This window comes from Rhinopithecus roxellana, chromosome 13 (assembly GCF_007565055.1).
Source record: "Rhinopithecus roxellana isolate Shanxi Qingling chromosome 13, ASM756505v1, whole genome shotgun sequence".
In the NCBI taxonomy this organism is placed as follows: Eukaryota; Metazoa; Chordata; class Mammalia; order Primates; family Cercopithecidae; genus Rhinopithecus; species Rhinopithecus roxellana.
Window position 1 is genome coordinate 128,036,426 of NC_044561.1, and position 22,866 is coordinate 128,059,291.

Consider the following 22,866-nt stretch of genomic DNA (forward strand, 5'->3'; position numbering starts at 1 on the left):
TTCTTTTCTTTCTGCGATCTTGCCTTAGATCACACAGATAAAACATGACAGGACCTGGACCTTAACACAGTTTGGCTCTCACTCCTGTTCTCATAACCATCACTGCCTTCATTGATCTGTGTCATCCTCAGACCTGCCACATAGTAGGTGCTCAGTGTTCACTAAGTAAATGATGACCAAGAGTTCTTTGATTGGGTCCAAGGTGCTTATCCCAACACTTCGCCATGGCTACCTCCCTCATTCCTCACCTGGCTTGCTCTCTCTAGCCTGGCCGCTCCCATCTTATGTCCTAGACATGGAGTCATGGTAATGATGTGGAGCTAACAGGTGATACGGTAGCCATCATAATTTAATGACTACGGGACTCATGCAACCACACAACACAGGAGCCGAGAGCTGGCTGTGTACAGACAACAAATCATTTCTGGTGGGGCATCAGCGTCTGCTTGGGCAGCTTGTGTATGAAACATGGTCCAATTCTCCCAGGACATTAAAGGAAGTGGAGGGGAGTACACAGGGAAACTGAGTGGTAAGCAGGGCCATCGCTTTGAGGTGGAGAAGGTCGGGCCATCTCAATCACGGCTGCTCTCTCCCTTGCATGCTTGAATTTGTGAGACAGCCTCCCACTGCCTCTGTTGAGATTACATCATAAATTACGCAGGCATAAGCAGATCAGAGATGAGAGCAGTCAGAGGCAGCCCAGAAACCAAACAAGGGGTGCTGGCATTTGTAAAAAAAAAATAAATAAATAAATCTGATGGAGATGAGGGGACATTCTGGAAGTGGGTCAGCAGGTCCAAACAACAGGGAGGCCTACCAATAATGTCCTCGGTTGGCCTCCCCGGGTGTCGCTGCTGTTCTTTCCCGCCCTCATCCCCCCACTCTTGCCTTTTTCCTCTCTTGCCATCTTTAAAAAACACACATAGGCAGAAATCAATCCATCAAATGTCATTACAGATTTATTAAGCCTGATGTAGAAAGACATTTAACAGTAACATCTCCAGAAAGCATAAAAAGAGCACTTCTATTCAGTCTTGTGCTTTGAAAATCTAAATATATTTTTATCATATAAATAATTATTTTCATGTTTTAAGTGCATCTGTTTTTTTTTTTTTCTTCTCTCCTTTAATTTTCATTTTTCAATTGGCCAAAGCAGAAGTCGACGTTGACTGAAATGAAGCCATTTGCAAAGCTAATGGTGTTGAGAGGCATGTCTCTGCTATTCCGTATCAGCTAGGTTTCAGGAAGGTGGTTCAATATCTGCAGCATTAAAATGAGGGACAGCCTCCAGCAAAATCATAATTGAACACACCCAGGTCCTTAATATCAGCAGTTGGGTTTCCTGATGCAAATTACCATAAGGTTTCAGATGGGAACAGTCTATTTCCAATAACTGCTGAGTGGGGAAAAAAAAAGACTTTTTTTTTTATCAACACAAAGGAAAGAGTTATCATGTGTAAAAATGTTAATAATATACTTATAGAAACCTTTTTGATGGAAATCAGGGGCTCCATACAACCTTGGTGAATGTGTTGTTATTTTTTCACAATAGCTCAAAAAAGTAGTGTCTGTTATTTAGGGCTTTAATTACAGTTCTCAAAGTAGAATGATTTTCCTTAAAAAAAAAAAAAAACTCTTTGGATGCAAAAAATAATGGCTTTTGTGATATAATTTAAGGGTTTTCTTCGTCTCCACCATCGGAATTTATTTCTAGTGATAAAATTGTATTTAAAAAAATTCCCCTTCTACAGATAATTTCAGTGCTGCGGCATCACACACAGGCATACATCTTAAGTGCCTCCAAACAAAGTCATTTTTATTCAGCAAGGGGCTGCTGTGAATGTTTCTTTTTGCCTGATTTAAGTTATGTGGGAGATCAAGATCAGATTGTTCATGATTATGAAGGAGGACAGGATGGTGGCACCACGGGACATAAAAGGGAGCACTTTTTCTGAAAATTCCTTCTTTTTTTTCTTTTTTTTTGAGACAGAGTCTCACTCTGTTGCCCAGGCTGGAGTGCAGTGACACCATCTCAGCTCACTGCAACCTTCGCCTCCCAGGCTCAAGCAATTCTCTTGCCTCAGCCTCCTAAGTAGCTGGGACTACACACACGTGCCACCACGCCCGGCTAATTTTTTTGTATTTTTAGTAGAGACGAGGTTTTGCCATGTTGGCCAGGCTGGTCTCAAACTCCTGACCTCAAGTGATCCGCCTGCCTCGGCCTCCCAAAGTGCTGGGGTTACAGGCGTGAGCCACCGCACCTGGCTCCCTTCGTTTCAAGCAGGAAAGCCATCATTTCCAGCTGGTTGTTTGTCTTTGGGCAGTGACAGTGTGGCAAAGCCTTTGGAAATTTCAAATAGTGACTGCATTGAAAGCTAATATTCAGGATGATGGGGAGTAAAAGAAATTGGGGTCAGCCAAGGGAAGAATTTTCCAGATCCCAGAGAAGTGGGCATAGATGCCTATCTGTGATGAATCTGTTTGGCCACAGGGTGGTATAATCTTCCTAGCAGAAAAGTTTTTTTTTTTCATTGCAAGGACAATTTATAATCATCAAAAACAAGTGAAACATGGTTTTGATTAAAACAGCCTGTTGGCTCAATAATCTCTGTAATTTCAAAAACATCCTTAATGCAGAAGAAGAGCACGCCGATGTCAGGAATGGCCTGGGGCCCCATTACAACAGCAACCAAATAAATAAGGAGAAGAATCTCGAGGTCATAAAAACAAAATTAAGCTAATGTTTCAAATTTTGACCATTATGAATTCTTCCTCTAAGAAGACATTAAAAAAATTTTCAGGCACTATTAGATAAAATACAAAGAGAATAATTCTACATGGATGAGTGTGCAGTTTTCCCACGGGGGTAAAGCATGCCTTTAAAAGGAAAACTCTGAATTAGGACGTTGGTTCCTCCCTAGATCCAGCAATTGGACGGGACTCATGCAGACAGACAAACTTGGTTCTTATAGTTTCTTTGTAAACTCAGATCTAATTCTTTCATAAGCTATTGAAAGAGAATGACCAGGAAAAATTACAAGCATATTTTTTCTATACAAAAGAATCCCCATTGTGGGCCAGTTTGGTAGGAAACAGAAACAAGCAAATATAACAAAATCTGTGTTCATACATGGCGATATAGTTAGTATATACAAATATGTACACTATAAAAATGCACGGAAGGCTTACGCTCCCAGCCATCCAAGCGGCATTGTACTCAGGGAAAACAGCCTGGTTTTTCTTCCTAGTATACAGGCAAATGTATTATATACAGCATGCAGGTGATAGAAAATTAGTGCTTTGCACAGAAACATTCTACAGGTATGGTTGCAGTCATTTTTCTTTGAAAATGACCAGTCTGCTTTCTGAATATAAAAATGTGTTTGCCTTTCTTTGCTGGCAAGTAGATACTTTCCTTTAGAGCAAGGATGAATGTGATTCTTGAAACTCACTCTGACCCACTTCCCCCCTGCCTTTTCTAAAAGAAATTAAAAAAAAAAAAAATCTAGAGTCAATGCAAGGGAGCAAATAGATAGCATAAATGTGTTTGATGTCAGGTTTCCCAAAAAGATGTGAAAGCTCTGGAGAGCAAGAACTGGTCGGCCATTAAAAAGGCTGTATGATCAGCTAGCTTCTTGATTTTAAAGGGGTTTGGAAGTTTATGATTCATGCTAACAGTGCCTGGCTGTTAGGAATCAAAGTCAGAAGGGATTAGAAGGACATCATCAGGAGATCAAAAAGTGTATTGTAACCCAAGATATTGTGACATTTAGGAACCCTGAGCCAAATGGGAATTGTTTTGTATGTCAGCTTTTTTGACTTGCATTACACATTCTAGCATCTGATGTGTTCGAAAGCTCGAGTATTGTATTGCAAAACTGGAATGTTTGTAATATTTATTTCAATGCACAATGGACATCACTGTTACTTCTCTGAAGACTGGTTGAACTTTCTGCACTTAAAAAATATAGATACACATCTATAATTCCTGAATGTTATAGGGGTCATTTAGAAAGTGAAAATATTACTGTACAAAGTCTTCACCTTTGAGACATAATTGTATGATTGTTCACATTCTGTTAATATTAGCTATTGGCAGGGGACTGATATCCAAATGTTTCAGGTTTCAGGTTCAAGACAATTCATTGAACACATTGAAATTTATTTTCCGAAAGAGTTGAATGGAGTGGTTAGATTTTTTTTTTCGTAATGCCTTTGTTCAAATTTTTTGACTTCTCCTGGGGTTTCTTACCAAAAAGTTATTACTTGTACTTCTAAAAGCTGTTTTAAGCATTAAACATGATACAAAGGGCTGTGAATATTTAATCTGTCTTTTTTCAAACAGCCTGCATTTTAAAAGGCCTTAATAATAATCATGGCTGTTGGTAAAATAATTTGTATACCGAAGGGTGTCAAGTCAGGGTGTCATTCCTTGGAAGAGCCATTTTACTTGGAATATATTGTTCCAAAGGAAATGGACAGAGTCCTGTTGCAGAAATAGCGTTCCACCTGGTACTAGCATTTTAAAACAGTCCTATTCTAATCCATAACACATTTCTAGTTTTCCCTGAAGCTTTGGGCTGCCTTGTGCATGAATAATTTTTGGAGAAACACCCACGCCTGTTAGCCCATTGTTCGTAACTATTGGAAGACGATTAACTAGAGCCTGAAAATTGTGTATCTGTGTGTGCCTCTGAATCTGTCACTGGGAACCAAAGGAGATAAGTGGCTTTTACTTTGGATGAAGAGGTAAAATTCCCCAGTAGAAATTCTAAAGATGATTCACAAGTTTCAAAATGTTTAATGCCTTCCTACAATGGAAACATGTCTCTCTGTCTAGGGGGATGGAAATTTGTATCTCTTTCTCCAGCTCAATCTTTGTCTAAAAGTATTTCATAGATATTTTGAGAAAGTGCCACATAGAGGAAAGGAGAAAATGAAATTAGCATTTTAACATCTTACAAGGGGAAAAATACACGAAAATTTCAGTTTTGATTTCTTTTTTGCCTAATGCATCTTCGAAATAGATACTACCGTTATTGCTCTTTAGAACTACATATGTGCATATTTTAAAGCCTTTAATATATTTCCGTATTGTTGTTATTATTTTTGCATTCATCTCCATCTTACTATCCTTGTTGCAGAGAAGAGATGATAATGTGAAAAATGACATTTGGGGTTTTTTTTTTTTTTTTTTTTTTTTTTTAAACAAAAGCATTTAACAAGCTTAAAAAATGAAACTCCATGAAAAAGAAAAGAAGGTTTGAACACAGTCAAATAACCTGAGAAGTGACAGATGGAAAAGCAACAGAATGCAAGCACCTTGTAAGGTCTGTAATCTTTGGATTTACTGTGAAAAGTTTCAGAACATCATAGATTCTTAGCCACATTGTCCATAGACCCTGGAAAATAACAGTGAAATTCATATGTATACACATATATATGAATACACACACATATGCATGCACACTGTCTTCACACACCCCTCCTCACCACTTAAACAGAGTTACATAAATGCTTCTCAGATATGTCATTGCATTTGTTTGTTTTCTGCATCTCAACTAAGTTCAGCGGCTTGCGCCTGTGACATTAATTATGCAAGATTCAAACAACCAAACAGGCACATTTTGGGGGTGAGTTTTCAGAAATCTGTGAGCTGAAAGAAATTCTGTGGGGACTGTCTGGGTTATCCAATTTATTCCATGATTACATATTCTGTTTTTAGGTCTTGACCTATTTTTAAGCTATTTCCTCTCTGTATGCTTTTTAGGAAAAAAAAATCCTTATTCTGAAATAGTAATACTTTAGTTCTACATGAACTGTGTCCCTCAAGTGTCTTTAGGAGCTCTTGTAAAACAACAGGAAGGCCAGGCTGTTGTGTGAAGTGTTTACTGTTGTTATCCCACAGTGCCTAGAACAGTGTCACACATAACAGGTGCCCAACAATATTTGTTAAATGAATTTGCTAAATAAATATAATTTCCTGTTGTTCCCTGTGCCACCAGTGCTTTGTAACATGCTGTGTATTTGGAGGATTTGCTGAACTACAAAATAAGGCCAAATACACAACATTTAAATATTGACATATACATTTTTAAATGGACATCTCAATTTGCAGGTGGCTGGTGGTCTTAGCTGGAAGGACGGATGGGGAAGAAAAGGCGACCTCTCCCTCTTACTGGTACCAAGAGGTGGTGGCAGAATGGAGATACTTGAGGGTAATTTGCATTATAGTTGCACATCATCCTTTCCAATTCTAAAGTTCTCACTTATCAGAACTGTCTTTTATTCAGGGAAAAGAAAGCAGTGGTATGAAGGTGGATAAAGACATTCTCCTGAGTTTATGTTATTTAGTTTTTTTTCCTCCAGAAAGAAGTTTCTAGAAGCCTCAGAGAGCTGGCCAAATGAAGAGAGGCCTGGCCTCTAGGAATATGCTGAGAGCCAAGTGTATGCCCCAGCGCCAGCCCAGATCTTGTTTTCTAAGGTGAACCTTAGCAGCCATCCCTCAGCAGTGACATGCATGGTTGCCAGGCGGCGATTTACCAGTCTTCCCAAATTTATCAATATTTTCGAATCTCACCTCCCACCCCATCCCACCATAGAAATTGCGCTAACAAAACCATATCGATTATATGTTGAAGCAGATGGTTTATTTTTTCTTTCTTAGAAGGGAAACAATTTCCATGGAATTGGGAATTGTATTGATCTCCTCCCCCCATTGGATCAAGGGCTTGAGAATCTGCTTTTGGATGGCTGCAGTGAGATCTGAATTATGTAACTTTGGCCTAATAACCCTGGATTGGAGCAGACAATTTTTAACAGCTTCAAGAACCCCAATGCTAATGCATTGATTTTCCTTTAATAGAATTTCCTTGTTGAAGGACGGTGCTCAGTAGAGTCCAGTCCACCCTTCAATCTTAACCCATCCGAAGACTGTTCCTTTCCAGTCGAGCTCCATTCATTTCTGGTTGAATAGGTTAAGCAAAGATAGACCTCACTGTTCTCAATTCACTTTATGATCCTCCCATCATAAAAAATAATATCAGCACCTTGCTTTTCATGTCAGAACTACATTTGAGCCGCTATTCCCTATGCCCAAGAGTAAATCCCATAAAAGCCGCCCGGTTGTACTGTTGCTATTTTTCCTTGTGGGTGATTGATTGATGGATGAGTGCTGACACTTCAATGAAGCTATTTCGACTGCCATCTCAATCCGATGATGTGAGGGGTATATTTTCTGTCCATGCCTCATTACTTCAGAATGACATTCCTGGAACTTCATTTACTTTTTCCCTCCTTCCCCGAAGCGCCATATTTTTTCCCATCTAGGTTATGCATGCCATAAAAAAAGCAATTTGCTATTATATGTGGCATAAGGGCAACACTTTCCCTAGGAGGTAAATAAGAAGGTTTTTTTTTTTTTTTTTTTTTTTTTTTAAATCCCAATGTTGAATTTAGGGATCATGTCAAAATTCCCAAAACAATTCCAACAGGCAGCCTCCTTGAGAAATGGTGAGGAAGAGATATTTGGTTTCATTTTGTCAGTGTTGAGATTTAAAAAAAAAATAACCTTGGTAATTAAAGCAACAACAGAAAATATTCCTTTTGTTTCAGAATCATCTAGTTCCTAGTGTTGTGCCTGGAATAGTATAAATATTTCACCATAGCTGAGTAGCAATTTACCACATAATCCAGACTTATTTGTCCATTGAGAATAAGGAAATTCATTGTTTAAATGCAATGATGGATTTATCTATTATAGGTTGCTTTCAATTGTATAGAAAATGTTCAACTAGAGTAAACAGATCTATCCTTGCGTCTCCAAACTGTGCACTAGGTATGCAAGACTTTTAATATTAAAACATGCTCTTAGCTTTTCCAAGTTGACTTAGGACCTGATTTTAATCTGTGTAATACAGTATTCCCGTTAATAATAACGTATAATTAAGACATCCGTTAAAAATCCATAACGTTAATTTAATGGAGAAAATCTAATACAGTTCTATTGGAATTTTTACGTTAAATTAACTTTAACGGGCTTTTAATGGATGTCTTAATTAGATCTCATTATTAACGGGAATATTCCACAAATTAAAATTGGGCCCTCAAAGTTTTAATGAAAAAAGTTGCAGGAACACATTTAAAATGGACACCCTATTTCATGCTTTCTGTTTCTTCTTAAGCTAAGCTGCGTTTTAGAGCCCATAAACATCAGGTCCTGCAGAAAGGGATTACCAGAAAAGACTGCTGCAGAACTTTGTACCCTGCAGTGATCTCATCTTCTCGCATTCTCTCAGATTCTGCATTTCACCAGTTCTCCCAATTTGCAGTTCTCATACAACAGTGGTGTGTGCTTAAAACTATTTTTTTAAACCAATCAAGATAATGATGATGATCAAGGTGCCTCACCACTGCATAGGAAAAGTCTTTGGCAGCAACATGGTTAAGCTTAACTATTTGAACAAGTTTCACAGAAGATGAACATTGTTCAGGGGTTTTCTTGGCTCAAACTCTGGTTTAACTCAATAATTCTTCTACTTTGCAGTGATTAATGGCCCCCTAGTGCAGGGGCAGGACTGGGCAATCCAGGTGCAACCGTAATTGTTACACTGAAGAGAAACATTTCCTTTAGACAAACGTTCCCAGAGGGGTTATAAATAGGAAATGGACATTACCATGAAAAGTAAGCCTCCAAGTGTCTACATCTAGTGCAGCCCACTTGGACATTAAACTGTGAAGACTTATACTCCCCCCCACTTTCCTGTTACAAACTGACAAAATAAGTACATCAATGTTCTCAGTCATTACTTTTCTTCAGTGGCACTTTGTTTTCTTGTGACAGTGAAAAGGGTACTGTGGAGACGAGACAGCCCCATTGCAGTTTGTCAATGAAAATCTAATATCGCCCATAAGCAGAGAAGTGGAAATCAATACTTCATTACCAAATTGTTAGTGAGGATGAAGAGAAATGGCTGGGGTGATTTTTTTTTTTATTTTGGCAGTCTTCTTGGAGCCAGGGTGTCAGGAGGAGTTCAATGAGTTCAATGTCAGAAGCAGGATGGTGCAGCGAAGAAGGGTTCAGTGTGAGGGAATCCAGGCTGGAAAGTGGAAACTAAGGCATTCGTCCTGTAATGGGAATCAGAACAACAGAAAGATGCATTATTTTCTGAGGTGTAGCCCAGGTGACTTTTCCCCGGAGTGATCACCTTGTCCACCTCCGCTACTTTATTTGTCCGAATGTTCTGAGTAAAGTCATAGTTATATAACAAGACCGTGGAACATGAAAAGGAGAAGTCAACTTCGAGCAAAAACTATTTAAATACCGTATGTTCTCACTCATAAGTGGGAGCTAAACACTGAGCACACACGGATGTAAACACGGGAATAAGAGACACTAGGGACTACTGGGGTAGGGGAGGGAGGAAGGAGGAAATGGGTTGAAAAACTACCTATCAGGTACTATGCTCACTGCCTGGGTGATGAGATTCATACCCCACAGCTCAGTATCACGCAATATTCCCAGGCAACAAACTGCATATGTACCCTCTGAATCTAAAATGAAAGTTGCACTTTTCTTTTTCTTTTCCTTTTGAGACAGAGTCTCACTCTGTCACTACACTTGTGCAGTGGCATCATCATGGCTCACTGCAGCCTCGACCTCCCAGGCTCAAGTGATCCTCCTACCTCAACCTCCTGAGTGGCTGGAACCACAGGCACACTCCATCATGACTGAGTAGGTTTAGTTTTTATTTTGTAGAGCCTGTGTTGCCCAGGCTGGTCTCAGATTCCTGGGCTCAAGCAGTCTTCCCACCTCAGCCTCTCAAGGTGCTGAGATTACAGGTGTGAGCCACCTAGACTGGCCAAAATATTACAACTTTAAGAAAAAACATAATATTTTAAATATAATGTGTGGAAGGAATATTTGAACACCCATGTTCATAGCAACATTATTCACAATAGCCAAAACTCAGAAACAATCCAAGTGTCCAGCGGATGAGTGGATAAGCAAATGTGATACATACGTACATGCAATGGAATATTAGCCCTAGGAATGGAAGAAATTCTGGCACATTCTACAACATGGGTGAATCCTGAGAACATTATGCTAAGTGAAAATAAGCCAGTCACAAAAAGGAAAATACTATATGATTATAACTATATAATGTATCTGGTGGTAGTCAAACTCATAGAAACAGAAAGAGGAATGGTGGTTGCCAGGGGCTGGGGATGAGATGGGAAAAGAAATAAGAATTCTTGTTCACTCTGAACACAGTTTCAGTTTCATCTTTTGTAAGATGAAAAATTCTGTAGATGGATATTGTTATGTTTGCACAACAATCTGAATGTACTTAAAGCCACTCAACTGTACACTTAATAGTGAAAATGATAAATTTTACGTTATGTGTAGTTTACTGCAATTAGAAATAAAAATACATAATGTATGATTTTTTCACTATAAAGCTTTTTGGGAAAAAAAGAAAACCATTAACCTATGGTCATACCAGGCTTAAAGCTCTCATTCACATTCTGCTGTATTTCCTTCTAGTCTTTTCTTTCCCCATGCTTTTTCTTTTTTTTTCTTTTTTTTTTTTTTTTGAGTCGGAGCTTCGCTCTGTCACCCAAGCTGGAGTGCAGTGGCATGATCTTGGTTCACTACAACCTCCGCCTCTTGGGTTCAAGTAATTCTGCTTCAGCCTCCCAAGTAGCTGGGATTACAGACATGCATCACCATGCTCAGCTAATTTTTGTATTTTTAGTAGAGACAGGGTTTCACCATGTTGGCCAGGCTAGTGTTGAACTCCTGACCTCAAGTGATCCGCCTGCCTCAGCCTCCCAAAGTGCTGGGATTACAGGTGTGAGCCACTGTGTCTGGCCGTCCCATGCATTTTGTTAGGTTTACATAGTTATATATGCTGACTGTATGATGCACCTGTCTGGAGGTAGTTTTTCACTGGAAAGCACCAGTATAAACAGCTGTAGAAGTTCTATCACATACATTATAATAGTTTACGATACTATGATAATGTAATATTGGGCATTTAATGTTTGCAATTTTTATTCAACAATACACAACACTATGATGAACATCTTTGTGTTTCAGGCTTTTTTGTGTGCTGGAATATTTTCATAGGCTTAAATTCTTGAGTGTAGAATTCCTGTCAAAAGATAGGAACATTTTTGTGGTAGAGAAGTGCTACTCAGTAACAGGGTGATTTTTCTTTCCAAGAATTTTGCTCTGGATTACTGTGTGGAAAGCATGCAATTTCCTTCAGCCCAATCTGAGTGAAGTTTCTTGTTTACATCTTGTTATTTAGTGGCAGTGTTCATTTTAGTGAGAAAAAACATTAAACCTAAATATAATTAGTCTTTTCAGAAAAGGAAAGCTTCCAAAATTCTAGTGGAAGGATAAAGACAAATTGAAAATCAGATGACATTTGATATGTGTAGAGAAATTATGCACAAGATAATCATAACAGACATTTCAAACTATTTCTTGGTAAGGAATAGTATGATTGGAATGCTAGCAACCAGTTATTATGTATCTACCAAATTCCAGTCACTTTATACACATTACTGTTAACTCTTGAAACAAATTCATTTTAAAAATGGGAGATAAAGGCTGAGCATGCTGGTGCACGCCTGTAATCCCAGCACCTTGGAAGGCAAAGGCGGGTGGATCACATGAGGTTATGAGATCAAGACCAGCCTGGTAAACATGGCGAAACTTTGTCGCTACTAAAAATACAAAAATTAGCCGGGCATGGAGGTGCACTTCTGTAATTCCAGCTACTTGAGAGGTTGAGGCATGAGAATCGCTTGAACCTGGGAGGCGGAGATTATAGTGATCTGAGGTTGCAGCACTGCACTCCAGCTTGGGCAACAGAGCGAGACTCTGTGTCAACAACAACAACAACAACAACAACAAAGAGAGAGAGATAAAAGTAAGTGACTTGTCCTAGTGTTCACAGCTAATAAAAAGCAGAGGATGGCTTTAAATTTAGTCCTTCCTACTCTGAAGCTTCCAAGCTCATGACAGGTACCACCCTACCTAGATTACAGGTGAATGCCTTGATCACCATCAGTGGAGAGAACCATTTCCCTTTGATGTACACTCGAGAGAAAAAGGGCCCCTGGCAATCTTTGTTTTGAATTGGTTGAGATCCTCTGGCAGGTCTAGAAACTTAACGGAGGATGATCATGTGGTTGGAAGAAGGGAGATGGGTCCAAGAAAAAGTGGAGGCCAGAAGTTGGTGGACTTTTGGAAACTGCAATGGCATTACACTGTGAAACAAGAGTGAAGTCCTGGCTGGAGGACTGTTTCACACTGGGCCTACTGGAGGCCGTCATTTTCTCCTCTTTGACCATGATATCAATGTGACATCAATTTTCATGGAACTTTGTTTTATTATCACTTCCTTGAAGTGGCTCCAGATTAGATCAACACCCAGACTTTTCTAACTGGGTTTCTTTTAGGGCAAAGTTTGTCCTGAGAATGAAAGCAAGGAGAAAGAAAACAATGATTTTATTAGAGTTCCTGTCTTGGAAATTCACAACACACATTAACATATTAAAGACTCTGAGGCCGGGCGCGGTGGCTCAAGCCTGTAATCCCAGCACTTTGGGAGGCCGAGACGGGCGGATCACGAGGTCAGGAGATCGACACCATCCTGGCTAACACGGTGAAACCCAGTCTCTACTAAAAATACAAAAAAAACTAGCCGGGCGAGGTGGTGGGCGCCTGTAGTCCCAGCTACTCGGGAGGCTGAGGCAGGAGAATGGCGTAAACCCGGGAGGCGGAGCTTGCAGTGAGCTGAGATCTGGCCACTGCACTCAAGTCCGGGCGACAGAGCGAGACTCCGCCTCAAAAAAAAAAAAAAAAAAAAAAAGACTCTGAGAAGTCCTGCAATTAAAACCAAACCAAACATAGTGTGTCTTTACTTAACCCAGTACTTGCCAGGTTTATTGATAACTCTTTTCTTCCCTATTTAAGATTCACAAATATACCTGAGTGTTGTTTGCTGAAAAATACCTTCATGACAGATTCTTTTTGTTTTTCAGTTTTTTTTTTTTTTTTTTTGAGAAGGAGTCTCACTCTGTCACCCAGGCTGGAGTGCAGTGGCCAGATCTCAGCTCACTGCAAACTCCGCCTCCCGGGTTTACGCCATTCTCCTGCCTCAGCCTCCCGAGTAGCTGGGACTACAGGCGCCCGCCACCTCGCCCGGCTAGTTTTTTTTGTATTTTTTTAGTAGAGACGGGGTTTCACTGTGTTAGCCAGGATGGTCTCGATCTCCTGACCTCGTGATCCGCCCGCCTCGGCCTCCCAAAGTGCTGGGATTACAGGCTTGAGCCACCGCGCCCGGCCTGTTTTTCAGTTTTTTAATGAAAAATCTGTTTTGTTTTGTTTGGGGGTTGAGGAGGTGGGGGACAGGGTTTTGTTCTATCACCCAGTCTGGTGTGCAGTGGTGCAATCACAGCTCACTACAGCCTCGATCTCCTGGGCTCACTCCATCCTCCCACGTCAGCCTCCTGAGTAGCTGGGACTACAGGTGCGCCACCATGCCCAGCTAAGTTTTGTATTTTGTAGAGCCTCCTGGGCTCAGGTGATCCTCCCACCTCAGCCTCCTGGAAAGCTGGAACCACAGGTGTGCACCAGCACACCCGGTTAATTCTTTTGTATTTTTTGTGGAGACAGGGTTTTGCCATGTTGCCCAGGCTGGTCTTGAACTCCTGGGTTCAAGCCATTCTCCCCTCCTTGGCCTCCCAAAGTGCTGGGATTACAGGCATGAGCCACCATGTCCAGCCCTATTTTTAATTTTTGTGGGTACGTAGTAGGTGTATATAGTTATGGTGGACATGAGATGTTTTGATACAGGAATGCAATGTGAAATAAGCACACATGATAGATTCCTGTGCGAAAACCAAGGAAGTTTTTCTAGTTCTCGAGACCTCAGCCCTGATTTTGTTATTGACTTTCTGTGATTCTTGACTCAGGTTATCTGGCTTTTTTGGATCTCAGCATGAAAGGATCCTGTTGTGGTGAAATGTGACATTGCTTCACCTCGTGTCAACTTCACAATGCTGCAGTGCAGGAGATCATAATTTCTACAGTTTCAACCTAGGAAACAGAGGGTTAAGAGATGTAAAGATGTTGGGCCTGTGGTCATTCTTGTCTCTTCAGCCACTGCTTCTTATATACTTGTATATAAGAAGTAATACTTTGGTAATGTTTATTGTAATACTTTGGTAATGTTTTTAAGCACTGAACATTGACATTATTAGTGATACAGAGGCGTTTTTCCAAGAATATCTGAGTATAGTTACTTTTTTTTTTTTTGAGATGGAGTTTCGCTCTGTCGCCCAGGCTGCAGTGCAATGGTGCCATATCTTGGCTCACTGCAAATTCCGCCACCGGTTTCAAGCAGTTCTCCAGCCTCAGCCTCCCGAGTAGCTGGGATTACAGGCATGCGCCACCATGCCTAGCTAATTCTGTATTTTTAGTAGAGATGAAGGTTTCTCCATGGTGGTCAGGCTGGTCTCGAACACCCGACCTCAGGTGATCCACCCACCTTGGCCTCCAAAAGTGCTGGGATTACAGGCGTGAGCCACTGCACCCGGCCATTGTCTGAGTATAGTTACTTTTAAATTTCAGATACTAATGTCTTTTATGAAACTTATCTATGGGGGTATTTCTATTGGAGAAGTCTCCTGGATCCCAGCATGACTGATGGGAGTGGTGGGCTTTTGGAAAGGTCAGTGTTCCTGAACCTGAAGAAGGGTAAAGAGAAGATCCGAATCTTGGACCACTCTGGGACAACACATTATTATTTCTAAAAAATATATATTTTTTTCTTTTTCTATTTTTTTGAGACAGGGTCTCACTCTGTTGCCCAGCCTTGAGTATAGTGGCATGATCTTGGCTCACTGCAACCTCTGCCTCCTGGGCTCAGGTAATCCTCCCACCTCAGCCTCCTGAAAAGCTGGGACCACACCCGGCTAATTTTTTCTGTATTTTTTATAGAGACGGGGTTTCGCCATGTTGCCCAGGCTGGTCTCGAACTCCCGAACTCAAGAAATCCTCTTGCCTTGACCTCCCAAAGTGTTGGCATTACAGACGTAAGCCACTGTGCCCAGCCAAATTATCTCTTATATTAAAAGAAAAGTAAAAACTGGTTTCTCTCTGTGTCCAAAGAGGAGATCCTGGCAGATAATTAAAACTGAAAAATGAAGGGAAGGGGAATAAGAAAGCTGTTGTTATTATTTCCTGTTGTTCAGAATTAATTGCATGGAACAGATTGAGAAAAAAAGGAAGTGGATACTGTTAGTTGCCTCTCAAATGGTAGTTGAGGCTGGGCTTTGCTGCTGCATTTTTTTTCTAATATATTGAGCTACTACTATAAAAATGAAATGGAAATAAATAAAAAATTTAATTACATATCTAAAAAGTTCTTGGCAGTGTTCATTAAGTAGTTGGAGAGGGAGAGCCAGGCAAAGAGATTTAATTATTTTTGTATTAATTACAGAGTCACCAACAGATGCATAGAATGACATATGTTTTAATTTGGCCATGCCAGCCTTTCTCATGCCCTGGCACAGCATTTTGGTTGGCTCCTGCTCTTCTTGCCATTGCTCCATCCTGCTGACCCCCCTCTCTCTTCACTCTCTGCTGTTGTTCTTATGCAACACTCTCATTTTTAGGGCATGTCTTGTGGTTGCTAAAAGGGGGCACTGCTGGCATTTAGTGGTTAGGGGCTGGGAACGTGAGGCACTTTGCAATGTGTGAGACAGTTTCACACAAGGTGGTGTCGTCCCTCATCCTGCACCCATTTTTTATTTTTTTAGAAGGTAGGGTCTTGCTCTGTCATTCAGGCTGGAGTGCAGTGGCATGATCATAGTTCACTGCAGCCTTGATCTCCTGGGCTCAAGTGAACCTCCTGATTCAGCCACCTGAGTAGCTGATACTACAGACACATGCCACCTCACTAGGTTAATTTTTAAATTTTTTTTGTAGACATGGAGTCTCTACAAAAGGACCTGGGTTGGCTGGGCAGGGTGGCTCACGCTTGTAATCCCAGCACTTTGGGAGGCTGAGGCAGGTGGATCACCTGAGGTCAGGAGTTCAAGACCAACCTGGCCAACATGGAGAAACCCCGTCTCTACTAAAAATACAAAAATTAGCCAGTCTTGGTGGCAGGCGCCGGTAATCCCAGCTACTCAGGAGGCTGAGGCAGGAGAATCATTTGAACCCAGCAGGTGGAGGTTGCAGTGAGCCTGGGCAACAAGAGCGAAACTCTGTCTCAAAAACAAAACAAAAAACCAAACCTGGGTTATGTTGCCCATGCTGATTTTCAACTCCTGGGCTCAAGTGATCCTCCTGCCTCGTCCTCCTGAAGTGTTGGGATTATAGGTGTGAGCCATTGCTCTCAGTCTGTACCATTTTTGAAAATATCTCTGCAAGCCAGTTTTTCTCTGACTTGGCACTGTTAATATTTTCAGCTAGATACATAATTCCTTCTGGTGGGGGCTGCCTGTCTGTGCATTGTAGATATCCAGCCGCATCCCTGGCCTCTACCCACTACATGCCAGCAGCATCTGCTTTACTCCTGAGTTGTGACAATTGAACTTGTGTCTAGACATTGTCAAATGCCCATTGCGGGTAGAGGACAAAATTGTCTTTGGTTCAAAACCTTTTTATAATTATCTGAGGCTAGAACTTAACTCCGTTTTACATATAAACACAAAGTCTTTTCTGCACAGTTTAACACACACTGTAATTTCCAGAAATAAAGCTTATCTGACAAAGAGAACCTGTACTTTGCTTTATTTGGAATGTAATGAGAGTTATTTGCCATTTTAGAAAATCAAGTCACCTTTGTATTACTGTTCATGATCCTCAGGACACCCATTCAATCCCCCCATATTGCTCTGCATTTACCACTGACATGTTCATGGTGAGTCTACCTGTGGCACACATCTGACTGCCTCATTACATCTTCTAGGATGTTGTTACTCTGAGGGTGGTCCACATAACAGCAGTATTGGGATCGCCTAGAGATCGTCAGAAATGCAGAATACAGGGCCCACCCCAAGCTGCTGATTTGGAATCTGCATTTTAATAGGATGTTCGGGTGATTTTTGTACATGCTCGAGTTTGAGAAGCTCTGTTCTGGTTCTGGGTGCATTTTTGTGCCTCAATTTTCTACCTTTTTTTTTTTTTTTTTTTTTTTTTTTTTAATTGAGGCAGAGTCTCACCCTGTTGCCCAGGCTGGAGTGCAGTGGCATGATCTTAGCTCACTGCAACCTCCGCCTCCTGGGTTCAAGTGATTCTCCTGCCTCAGCCTACCGAGCAGCTGGAATTACAGGCACGCACCACCACGCCTGGCTATTTTTTGTGATTTTAGTAGAGATGGAGTTTCACCACGTTGGCCAGACTGGGGTCTCGAACTCCTAATTGGACGTGATCCACCTGCCTGGGCCTCCCAAAGTGCTGGGATTATAGGTGTGAGTCACCGTGCCAGGCCCCTTTCTTTTTCATTAGACGATTTCTTTTTGCAGTTTGTGTGTAGGCTGGCCACCTGATCTAGAAATTTTATTTCAGGATAGTAAAAGGAAGTTATAAAATGCTTGTTCTAAAATGTCAACAGTGAGTCTGCAAAGGCGGAGAACCTCTGTTCCCCACGAGCTCTTTCTAAGCAGCATCTTCCAGTTCTGAAACTTGAAATATCGTCTGCGTGCTGATGACTGTGAGTTCCAGATCTGAACATCCAACTGGCTTCTTGGCATCTCCCTGTGAAGATCTCACAACTACTTCAATAAAACCTTTCCCGAAACAGGGTGCTTGCACTCCCCCATCCCTATTCTGTTCCCCTCCATGTTCCTCTTCACAGGAAATGGAACCTCATATGACTCAATTTTTCCAGCCAGAAAGGTGGGTCATCTTTGACTGTGCCCTCACTCCTCCCTCGCATCCAAAGGCTCACCCCGACCCTAGTCATAAAATCCCTCCAAACTGTATTTCCACGGCCACCTGCAATGGTGCACACAATTCAGGTCTGTGCCTATCTGCCCTGGATGGCTGTGGTACTCGCTCACTGGGCTGCTTTAGTCCACTTGGTGTCCTTTTGATAACTTTCCATATAGCAAACAAAGTGAGCTTATAAAAAATTAAGTTGAAGGGGTCACTTCAAATTCCAGCTTAGAATCCAGCAATGGCCTGGCCAGGTGTGATGGCTCACACCTGTAATCTCAGCACATTGGGAGGCTGAGGTGGGTGGATCACCTGAGGTGGGGAGTTTGAGACCAGACTGACCAACATGGAGAAACCCAGTCTCTACTAAAAATACAAAATTAGTGGGGTGTGGTGGCCCATGCCTGTAATACCATCTTCTTGGGAGGCTGAGGCAGGAGAATCGCTTGAACCGGGAGACGGAGGTTGTAGTGAGCCGAGATCGTGCCATTGTACTCCAGCCTGGGCAACAAGAGCGAAACTCCATCTCAAAAAGAAAAAAAAAAAAAAAAATAAAAGTGTCTATGGCACTTGTAAAAAAGATAAACCTGTTTTAATGTCCTACTTGATCTGGCCTTGCCATCTCTCTGCCTTCACCTGGGTCCCTCTGCTACTTGATGATATATCCCGAGAACACTGGCCTCAGGGTCTTTGCAGGTGCTGCTCCCTCTGCCTAGCATGCTCTTCTTCCCACTCTTTGTTTGGCCAGCACCTTTTCATCCTTGAAGTCTCAGTTCAAATGGTGCTTTCTCAAAGAAGTCTTCTCTTATCCATAGGACTTGACTACATTCTTTTGTTATCATCTTGCATGAACCTTTTACGGTGTCCTTATAAGACTTATTGTAGCTTATAAGCACATCATCACATATATAATTTTTAGTTTAGTGCCTACCTGCGTAAACTCCAGGAAGGTGAGAGTTTGATCACAGCACAGTCCCAAGCATAAAACTCAGTGTCTGTCACAGAGTGGGTACTTGATAAATACTTGTTGAATGAATGAAGTTCTAAAGACACTAATTTGAAGCCTATCTTTTCTAACATGGAAATCACTAAGGGTTTTAAAGTATTTATCACACAACAATACAAAAGAAAAAAAAAATAAGGCCGGGCGCGGTGGCTCAAGCCCGTAATCCCAGCACTTTGGGAGGCTGAGACGGGCAGATCACGAGGTCAGGAGATCGAGACCATCCTGGCTAACACGGTGAAACCCCGTCTCTACTAAAAAATACAAAAAACTAGCCGGGCGAGGTGGCGGGCGCCTGTAGTCCCAGCTACTCGGGAGGCTGAGACAGGAGAATGGCATGAACCCGGGAGGCGGAGCTTGCAGTGAGCTGAGATCCGGCCACTGCACTCCAGCCTGGGTGACAGAGCGAGACTCCGTCTCAAAAAAAAAAAAAAAAAAAAAGAAAAGAAAAAAAAAATAGATGTACCTAGAATCCTACTTCTCTAATTCTATGAAAGAAACAAGTTATAGCATGGAAAGAGAAGAGACTGGAAAAACAGCCCAAGGAAACACAAGCGGGCTCCAGAAGCTTTGCCATCTATTTGGTGCTTTCAAGTTCAAAGAATAATTTCGTCTGTCATTTTGAAGCAATTTACATTTTTTTCAAAGACCATTCATATATGTTCTCTTTTGAAATATATTGGATAAATATTAGTACCCCAAAGATAAAGAAGTTGAAGCAGAGGGAGTTTATTCAATGATAGGTCAGAACACCTGACTCCTAATTTAGCGCTTCTTAAAGCTGTTTAGTTGAAAATGAAAAAAAGAAGTATATTTAGTGTTTTATTTTATTTTAATTTTGAGATGGAGTTTTGCTCTATCATCCAGGCTGGAATGCAGTGGCGCCATCTCCGCTCACTGCAACCTCCGCTTCCCGGGTTCAAGTGATTCTCCTGTCTTAGCCTCCTGAGTAGCTGGGATTACAGGTGGCTGCCACCACGCCTGACTAATTTTTGTATTTTTAGGAGGCGGGTTTCACTATTTTGGCCAGGCTGATTCTTGAACTCCTGGCCTCAAGTGATCTGCCCACCATGGCCTCCCAAAATGCTGGGATTACAGGCATGAGCCACTGCGCCAGGCCAAGTGTTATTATTTTAAAAAGACTGTGACAAGGAAGCAAAGGAACAGTGGAGACACATGATGTTTAGTGGCGTAATCCTGAGAGAAACCTGTAGTTAATAATTTTCAAATGGAATTACAATTTGGAAATCCAAATTGGCTTATCTACATTGCTGAATTTCATTATTAGCGTTTCATTTAATTTTTCCTAAGAGAAATCTCTGTGTGAGGAAACCCTTCAACTTCAGTGGACAAATTTCAATTCTTCGAGTGAATAAAATACAGGTAATTGATTAAATATATTGAATCCTTTTGATATGCCAGACACAGCTTCAGGTGGGTAGGTGGATACTATTTTAAAACTTTTTCTGATGTGTTGCTTTTCCTTAATTCCTTTCTTCCATGTAGTTTCCCAGCATTGACAATAGAGACTGAGACTAATTGCTCTTGGAAAGGGAGGTCACAAAATAAACCAGATAGAACAAAGTGGCTGAGTTTCCAAATGGCAAGAGGGACTCTTTTTTTCTTTCTCTATCAAACCTCAGAAAGGTTGAGTTAATGAAAACATTTAACAGTTACATATCAGTAACATCTGGGTTATGCCTGCCTCCCTCCCTCCCTCCCTCCCTTCCTTCTTTCCTTCCCTCTTTCCTTCCCTCCTTCTTTCTTTTTTTGACAGAGTCTCACTCTATCACTCAGGCTGGAGTGCAGTGGCATGATCTCGGCTCACTGCAACACACACCTCCCGGGTTCAAGCGATTCTCATGCCTCAGCCTCCCAAGTAGCTGGGACTACAGGCATGCACCACCATGCCCAGCTAATTTATGTAATTTTAGTAGAGATGGGGTTTCACCATGTTGGCCACGCTGGTCTTGAACTTCTGACCTCAAGTGATCCACTCACCTCAGCCTCCCAAAGTGTTGGGACTGCAGGCGTGAGCCACTGCATCAGGCCGTGATTGTCCATTTTGATCACCACATATGCATTATTTCTGTTAATTATTAAAACAATCCAACAAGGTATCCAGTATTACAGAGAAAAAAACCTCTGTAGGTTTAGAGACTTGAAGTCACCTATCTGAATAATTATAAGTGAAACTGAATATTATAACATTCAATTAAAATATATACATATGTGTGTGTGTATATATATATAATATAATGTTGATTTCAGAGCCTTTAGTTTTAACTGCCAAGCTAACTGTTCCTGACGTTGAGTTGGATCTGTACTGAGGAGACCATTCATTCCTTGTCAAAGGGGTACTTCATCAGACCCTTGAAGAATAAGGGGACAATACACTTATTGATCATGATAGTCGGTTTGGGACATTTAAATACAGATAGCATTCAGGTCATAATTGACACACTGGAAAATCCCAGCTTCTGAACTTCCTCTTTTAAAGCACAATCTGCAATAAATCAGCCATGTGTCTCAAATGTATGATGTATGTTTAATGACACAAATCAGACAACCCACTGCCTTCAGTTTTCAAGTTGGAGGAGAGTTATTTTTATGTTTTTTTTTTTTTTTTTTCATAATTGATGCCAGAGAAAACATCTAAACTGACCTCTACCTTATATCATCAACTTTGCATGTCTAATGGAGTGGGCAAGTTGGAAATAATTTTTACGGCAAGTCCCCTTTTGGCCTACTTTATAGGCATCCCCTGAAATGGTTTAAGATCTCTTCACCAGGGTGTGCAAAATGGCTGTTGAATGCAACCAGCAGAAACAGGGCGACATCTTTGAGAACAGCAACAACAAAAATGTCAGGCAAGAAGACGTGGGGCCTCCCAGGAGTGGAGGTTTCATTTGTATCCTTAATTGTGTGTCAGCTTAGAATATTTCAATGGCAGCAGAAATTCTTTTCCATAAAGCATGCTCTTCAACTGCAGGCTACCCAAGTAGTTGAGAAACAGAAATGAAAGAAATGGCATGAGAGTTTGCCCTATGAAAATCTCTTGACAACTAATGATGGGATTATGGAGTCTTAACTGCTGAACAGTTATCCCTAATTATAATCAAAGGTATGTCAATCTAAATAAAAATGATCAGACAGGCATTCTCTGCTATCTACCCCACCCCCCTCCACTAGCTTTTTAACATGAATTTCTTCTCAATATGATGCTTTGACAAAACTTGGATTGAATAATTATAAAAAAGAGATGGAGCCCAGTGTTAAGTAAAACATTTTTGCAGGAAGGAGTGGTGTTTTTTTTTTTCTTTTTTCTTTTACAGAAAGAATGGTTTCTTTTAGTTTTAAATATTTGGTTCTATCATGGGAACCTCCTATTGTCTCTGTTGCATTTGACTATGTCACAAAAGTTATGCCATAAATCTCTTCCAGACATGACGTATTACGGAAGATGTTGCTCGCTTTTAAAGCCTGGCATACATATCCTCACGGAAAGGTGATTCTTGGGATGGATCATGTTTGCATTCTTGCTTTCACTACCAGGAAGCTCAGAGTCAAATTGGTGGCCCAACTTCAGTAATTGTGTAGCCGCCTAAGCCTGCAGTCTATACCTGTAAACTTCTTCTCATATTCTCTTTACGTTTTCCTTTGGTATATGTGTTAATAGTTTGGCTCTGCCATTTACTAGCTGTGTGATATTGGGGGACATAACTTACCTCTTCTGAATCTCAGTTTCCACATCAGCAAAATCAGGATAATAATATTATAGTACTTTTCACAAATGTTGCCTGGCGTTTAATAAGTGCTTAATGAAATGCAGATTTCTTTGTTTTTCTTTCTTTCTTTTTTTTTTTTTGAGATGGAGTCTCGCTCTGTTCCCCGGGCT

At 41.0% G+C, this 22,866-nt stretch overlaps 1 protein-coding gene across 2 annotated transcripts in view; it reads right to left on the reverse strand.

The window, feature by feature from the left end:
- Positions 1 to 937: 937 nt before the first annotated feature.
- Positions 938 to 22,866, reverse strand: part of TSHZ2 (teashirt zinc finger homeobox 2) — a 550,341-nt gene continuing 528,412 nt past the window's right edge. For both annotated transcript variants that reach the window (XM_010363386.2, XM_030915142.1), the window contains exon 3: positions 938 to 9,126. Coding sequence is in view for 1 of the 2 variants with exons in the window: in XM_030915142.1 (XP_030771002.1) it covers positions 9,125 to 9,126 (2 nt within the window). In the remaining variant the exon portion in view is untranslated. The remainder of the gene's footprint in view (positions 9,127 to 22,866) is intronic.